At 33.5% G+C, this 6,732-nt stretch overlaps 1 protein-coding gene across 3 annotated transcripts; it reads left to right on the plus strand.

Annotated features, from left to right (window-relative positions):
- Window positions 1-3,391: 3,391 nt before the first annotated feature.
- AS2 (Lateral organ boundaries (LOB) domain family protein) lies at window positions 3,392-6,527 on the plus strand. Of its 3 annotated transcripts, none has more exons than XM_088882864.1 (3): window positions 3,392-4,261; window positions 4,387-4,427; window positions 5,693-6,527. In XM_088882864.1, the coding sequence occupies exon 3, from the start codon at window positions 5,774-5,776 to the stop codon at window positions 6,404-6,406; it is 633 nt and encodes a 210-aa protein (XP_088738990.1). In that variant the 5' UTR covers window positions 3,392-4,261; window positions 4,387-4,427; window positions 5,693-5,773; the 3' UTR covers window positions 6,407-6,527. The 3 variants fall into 3 exon arrangements, with proteins under 3 accessions (XP_088738990.1, XP_088738989.1, XP_020550981.2); XM_088882863.1 differs by having other exon boundaries at window positions 4,390-4,427; XM_020695322.2 differs by lacking the exons at window positions 3,392-4,261; window positions 4,387-4,427 and adding an exon at window positions 4,436-5,181.
- Window positions 6,528-6,732: the final 205 nt, after the last annotated feature.

Raw genomic sequence — 6,732 nt, forward strand, 5'->3', positions numbered from 1 at the left:
TTCTTCAATCGTCAAAATTCATCGAGTTGTCACATTAACAAAAACGTCAGGAAAAAAAATTATATTTATTTTTAATTGACTTATTGCAAATCAAATAAATTTTTTTAATGACCACATTAGGGTAGTTTAGCCTCAAAAAAAATATTTGACCTGCAATAAGTTAATCAAGAATAAATATTTATTTTTGTTCAGGTTTTTTTGTTAATAACAATAAATTTAATAAATTTTGATTAACACATAATTAGACGAAAGCAAATCTCAGGGGTGTTTGATGTAATTTTTCAAATCATAGGGTATTATATGTAAGTATACTAAATTTTAAGAAATGAGAGTGTAATTATCTCTATATTATAATATGAATATATATAAATAATAAAAAATAATATAGAAATATTAAATATCTTAATATATGTATCTATGATATAAAATAATAATTTTAGAGGTTTGTTAGTTATTATAATTGTTAATAATTTATAATGAATAAATTAACATTACATTTTTCTTTATGATTTGGTTAATTCGGTACAAAAATTGGATTGAACCTATATATATTCCATGTTTATCAAATCAAATCGAAAATTTTGGTTCTGTATACCAAAATTTCGGTTACTTGAATTGAACACTCATATCATCGTCACAAAGATTACAATTGTTCAAACAGATAAATTAGTTATGGTCACTGGTACGATTTAAAAATCTCACATTTTCTTAATTTTTTGTCGGCTAAGAAATGTCTATTTGCTAATTCTCTAATTAATGAACAATCCTTAGAACGTTCATAAAATTTAATTTACCAACAACATTAAGAATTAAAAAGACCTAATTCTAACCAATAAATTCATACATAGGATTTATTTAAGTTAGATCATGCATTCTTCATAACATAATCAACTACTATCACATATAAATTATGTTATATTGTCACTAGTTATTAAACTAAATAAATAATTACGAATTTACAAGTTCATTTGGCTAGACGAATATTTTTGATAATAAATAATTGATCACATCATTTATAAATCAGATTATTTGAGATGAGAGCACAAAGAATAATATAAATATCTACTAAATGAAAATATAAATTATAGATAAGATCTCACAATTTGTAGGAATAAATCATTCACCATTTTTTTAATAAAAAAAATAGAAAAAAGAAATAGCCAAATATGCACAGGAAAGAATACGTAAGAGAAAAATATAATTCCATTAGAAAATCAGCAATAAAGCCAAAAGATAGAAATAGAGATAAGGTGAGGGACGTCATCATTAGGGTTGAAAAATAAATCAAATTATTTTGATACTCGAATAAGATCGATTGATAAAAGCTCGTTTAAATTTTACAAACTTGAACAAAAATTTTTGTTCGATAACTTTGAAGCTCGATTCAGTTAGTGAAAGAATAATAAAATATGTTTAAAAATATCAAATTGTTAAAGCTCGATTCATATTTGATCCAATTAAAACTTATATCAGCTTGAATATACTAATAATCGAACCAAATTCAACACAATTTTTCAAATTTGATAATAAATAATATAAATAAGTTTGATCAATTATGTGTTGAGTTGGATTTGAATCACTAAATCCCTACCCATAATTTAATTAGCTTGATTAATTAACATGAGATGATTACTATAGATAATAACCGATTATTAGCATGGTTGGGCCAATAAAAACCATACTTGGACAGTTTGGGCCCACAGATGGACAATATATTGATGGGCTCGAGCCCAATAATTCATTGTATACACTTCAAATAAACTATGAAAGGAAAAAATTTAGCCCCCTAAGCCATGTAGGAATTTGACCAATGATATCTTAATCTATTGGTCAAAACGAAGTCCCATGAAGAGGTTATGAGTTTGAGTCCCATTAAATGTGTGGATATTTATTTTATTTTATGACAGTATTTGTGTCACTTTATACAAATTATTATAATTTATATTTCGTTGTTAGTTATATTAAAATATTGTTCAATGTATCGAGATGAATTATTATAACGTTATTAGTTATCGAAATTTAGGCCCACCCATCAATCACATATTACTGCTCTAAATTAGAAGAATCAACCTGAAAGATCCTTTAATTAATTCACATATTAGTGGGAAAAGAGAAATTACTTTTGGTTACATCAATTTGGAACTCATTAAATAATTATTGGGTTTATATTGGAAATTAATTTGAATTTGATTGTCTCATTATTGTTAAATCCAATTTCCACTATCCTAAATACAATCAAATTTATTGGATTTAGGAGTTGGAGATATGATTTCTAAATCCCGTGTAAGATATTTAATTTTATTTAATTGGATCATATATGTATTTTCATTGGAAAGGAAAGTGTTCTTAGTGTAATATGTATTTTGACAAGCAAATTGAGATTAATAAAAGTCTTGTAATTATCAAATTAAAATAGGTTATATAAAAATATTCACTTGAATTATAGGGATCCCATTTCTCACATTATTCCAATATGAAATCTCTAAAAGATGATCCTTAGTTTCTTCAAAATGATATATAGTGAGTTTTAACTGCGCAAAAAGTTCATTTTATTTGGAGAAAAGAGTTGTAAGAAGGTCTTTGATCCGATTTAGTGAAAATTATATAAAGATTCGAGTAGAAAGGGTGAAGTCGTTAATGAACTAGATCTCGATTGTGGTATAATTAACAACTTCTGCTTTCGGCACTATCGGACACGTGTTCATCACTTAACTGTCTTACATATGTTTTAGAGTAAGATTGCTAAGCTATAAAAGCATATGTTTTCTGAATAATAATTGAATAAAGGTAATTATATATACAAGTCGATCTGGTGAGACAGTTAAGTGACGAACACGTGCCCGGTGGGTGTTAGCAAACTAAACCCTAAACATTTTTTTCACATAGAAAGAAACTATAGGAGTCAAAGAAAAATAGTCCCAATTTCCTTAACTGTATTGCCACAGAATTTGAACAAAATTTTTGATATAAATATATAGTCACCAAAATGGCTAATTAATCCGCCAGTAATTATCAGATAAAGAATTCACAAGAACACACACAACCTGCAGAAAACCCTAATTTGATAGCAATGTGTCAAACCTCACATGCCATAAATAGCCAATTAGGGTTAGGTCAGATGACTCAAACCCAAAGACAGATACACAAAATAAAGGGAAACATCCCACAATATTACAACAGGATTAACTACACCCCCACCCCCGCCCCCGCCCCCACCCACCCCTCCGAGATTATTACAATAGGAAAAGAAAACGAAAAAGAATTAAAAGGAAAGGTCATGTCACGACAGTAGACAACTCGCTCTCAAATCTCTGCACTCTGAAATCTGTAAGATAGTCATAGTGATTATACTTATACCCCTCCACCCCCAACCCCCCTACCCCCATCTGCATAACAATAATTCACTTCCAAACCCTTCTTTCTTTCTTCACAGGGTGGTGTATACATACATATATAGATACATGATATATACAAGAAAGAAATAACAAGAAACACACACACTACACACAGTATACTGTGAGTGAGTGAGTGAGGGGCTTTCTTGCCATACGTCTTCCTAGTTGGTAGCCGGCTTCTCTTTCTTTATCTGCTTTCTCCCCGTTTCCATAGCCTCTGGTCTTGGGGGAATTTCCTCCGCCAACACCTCAAATTACACACAGTAAAAACACACACTCTCTTTCTGTCTCTATCTCTCTCTCTCTCTCTCTCTGATCTCTGTCTTTCTCTCTCTAGTATGTATATATATATATAGCATTCTCCTCCCTCTCTCTCTGATCTCTCTCTTCATGAGATAAGGGTTCTTCCCTTTCTTCCGCAGCACCATCTTTATATGCACATTTTTTCATTTCTTCCTCTGTGAGAAAAGATTGCACCTCAAAGAAAAGGCCCTTTTTGCATGATTCTTAGAAAAAGTCCCCACACCAAGAAATAAAAAAAAATAATTAAGAGCATAAAAAAGATTGTCATGATATCATCAGCCAGAACTTCAGCAAAGACTACTGCTAGGGCTTTACACCAACAATAACACACACTCTCCCTCTCTTCTGTCTCTCTCTCTCTAGAAAAGAAAAAAGAAAAAAGAGATAGAGGAGAAAGGGGCAAGATCCAGAGTGGGTTTTGATCTGTTTTGTCAAAGGTGCACGGCAGCCAAAGAGGGGAAACTACTGTAGAAAGGGGAAAAGATTACATTTGACCGCAGAAACCGAGGCACGTTAAATTTTCCAAGAATTACAGGGCGTTTAACAACTTTTATTCTGTCTAGGTATATGCTATTTTCTGACTTTCTTTCTTTTTTTTTTTTTACCTTTCTGCACGTACATAAATATTTATTTTTATCTTATTTTTAACTTGTTTCTCTGTGTGTTTGTGTGACTCCAATAATCCCAGTAGAGGAACAACTGGCTCTCTCAAAAGTCTCATTTTCATAGGTAAGTGAAGTAACCTCTCTCTCTCTCTCTCTCTCTCTCTCTCGGTATCTGTCGCTAGATGTGTGTGAAGATGTGTGTGTTTGTGTGTGTAATTGATAGTTTTTTGTCACTAATTCACATGTGAGAATGAATGGATTTTAAGCAAGATCTGGCTAGAAGACTAACATTGATATCAGTGGCATAATATAAGAAACTATACAAATTAAACAAAAAACTCACTTTCACGAGATCCAATTCCAAAATCTTCCTTTCTTTCACTTTAAAATTCCCACCCCACCAAAAAAAATTATATACAAAACCCTAATAATAATACTCCTCATTCTGCAATTTCCACCCCACTGCAATGCCTCTCTCTCTCTCTCTCTCTAGAAGAAAATTGTCATGAAGAAAAACATGTTTAGGGTTCTTGGCTGGATGTAATTATTTCCCATAATACACTCCCATGAGGGATTTCAAGATTCTTGAAATTCATAACTTTGGTGTCTAATTAAGTGTTGAACAGCTGTTTATGACTGCCCACAAAAAGTTCAAAATTTCTTCACTATATATATTTATCTATATACGCATATCATCACCAGCCGTCAACAGGAAGATATATATTCAGCATATACACATATATATGTGTATAGAGAGAGAGAGAGAGAGAGAGAGAGAAGGCAGAAAGCTGTAATAATTACATCTCTTTTCCTTGGATGAAAATGGTGTAGATAGATTGACAGATCCTACGAGGTGAGGCGCCATATATAAAGGGCAGGTATATCAGACATTCATTTTTCCAGATTTGGTCAGATTCTTCTTCTTTTTTTTTTTTCTGTAATTTCCATCTCTTCATTTCAATCAACTTTATGGGATTTTGTTTCCTTAAAGCTGTCAATGATTTGTTTGTCTAACTTCATGTCTTGAAAAGCCTGGAGCTGTTTCAATCATGCCCTAAGATTTTTTTTTTCATTTATTGCAAGAAAACAGGAATTACATTATCCAAGATGAGAAAATTTGGAAAAATAGATAATGGGCTTTCAAGTTTTCTTTTTCCCTCTCTTTTTTGGTGAAATGTATAATCAATACTAGGTTTTTCAAGATTAATTATTTAATTTACCTGAAAGAAAACCAATAATTACAGCTTTCTTCTGTTCTCATAAAATTTGGATAATTGATCTTAGTTTATTTTTTTCTTTTTCTTCTGAATGTTCTATATTTATGCAGATTATTTTTTATTTGTGGTAATTTGTTCATTTCTTGAAATTGTTCTTTTTTCTCTTTTTAAGGTTTTGAGTGCCGAAAGCAGAAGCTAGCCAAGAATTTTACATACATATATATAGATAGATAGATAGAGAAGGGCAGCAAAAATGGCTTCTTCCTCCACCTCTCCCTGCGCAGCATGCAAGTTCCTCCGCCGGAAATGTCAACCGGAGTGCGTTTTCGCGCCGTATTTCCCGCCGGACCAGCCGCAGAAATTCGCCAACGTCCACAAAGTCTTCGGCGCCAGCAACGTCACGAAGCTGCTCAACGAGCTGCAGCCCCACCAGCGCGAGGACGCCGTCAACTCTCTCGCATACGAGGCCGACATGCGGCTGCGCGACCCCGTCTACGGCTGCGTAGGCGTCATCTCCCTCCTCCAGCACCAGCTCCGCCAGCTCCAGATGGACCTCAGCTGCGCCAAATCCGAGCTATCCAAGTACCAAAACCTCGGACTCTCCAGCCACGGACTCATCGCCGCCGCTCACCACCACCATCACCACCAGGGGATCAACATCCTCGGCGGAGGTGGCGGGGTCTCCTCCCGGGACCACCACCATTTCCACCACCAGCTTTTCCCCGTCAACCAGCAGCAGGTTATAAGAGCTTTCGATGGCAGCAATGGATACGATGCGAGTGGCCTTCTTGCTATGAACATGTCTTCCAGCATCGGGCAGCTGAGTGGGTTCCAGCCGTCCAGGGCGGCGGCCGATGGGCGGCGGACGCCGGTTGAACCCTCTTAGGGTTTTTGTTCATCCAGCTTTAATTAAGTGAAAGCCAAGATCATATGGGATTATATAGGTACAAACAGTACTCAAAATTAAGAACACTTATTTAAATTAATATTGTTGTTGTTATTGCTAATTTTCCTCTTCCTTTTTACTGCTTATTTCTATTATTATTATTTCATATTTATCTTCATTTAATTAATTAGTTCACATTATACACTTATTTTCATACATAGTCCATCCATCAAATAAATTAAATTTTTAGGGTTTTATGACTAAGGCTTTGCCCCATAAATTAAATTCTTGCAACATAGGAGGCTTAATTTTTTTTTAAAAAAGTC

Source organism: Sesamum indicum, linkage group LG7, assembly GCF_026168435.1.
Source record: "Sesamum indicum cultivar Baizhima isolate 11 linkage group LG7, ASM2616843v1, whole genome shotgun sequence".
In the NCBI taxonomy this organism is placed as follows: domain Eukaryota; kingdom Viridiplantae; phylum Streptophyta; class Magnoliopsida; order Lamiales; family Pedaliaceae; genus Sesamum; species Sesamum indicum.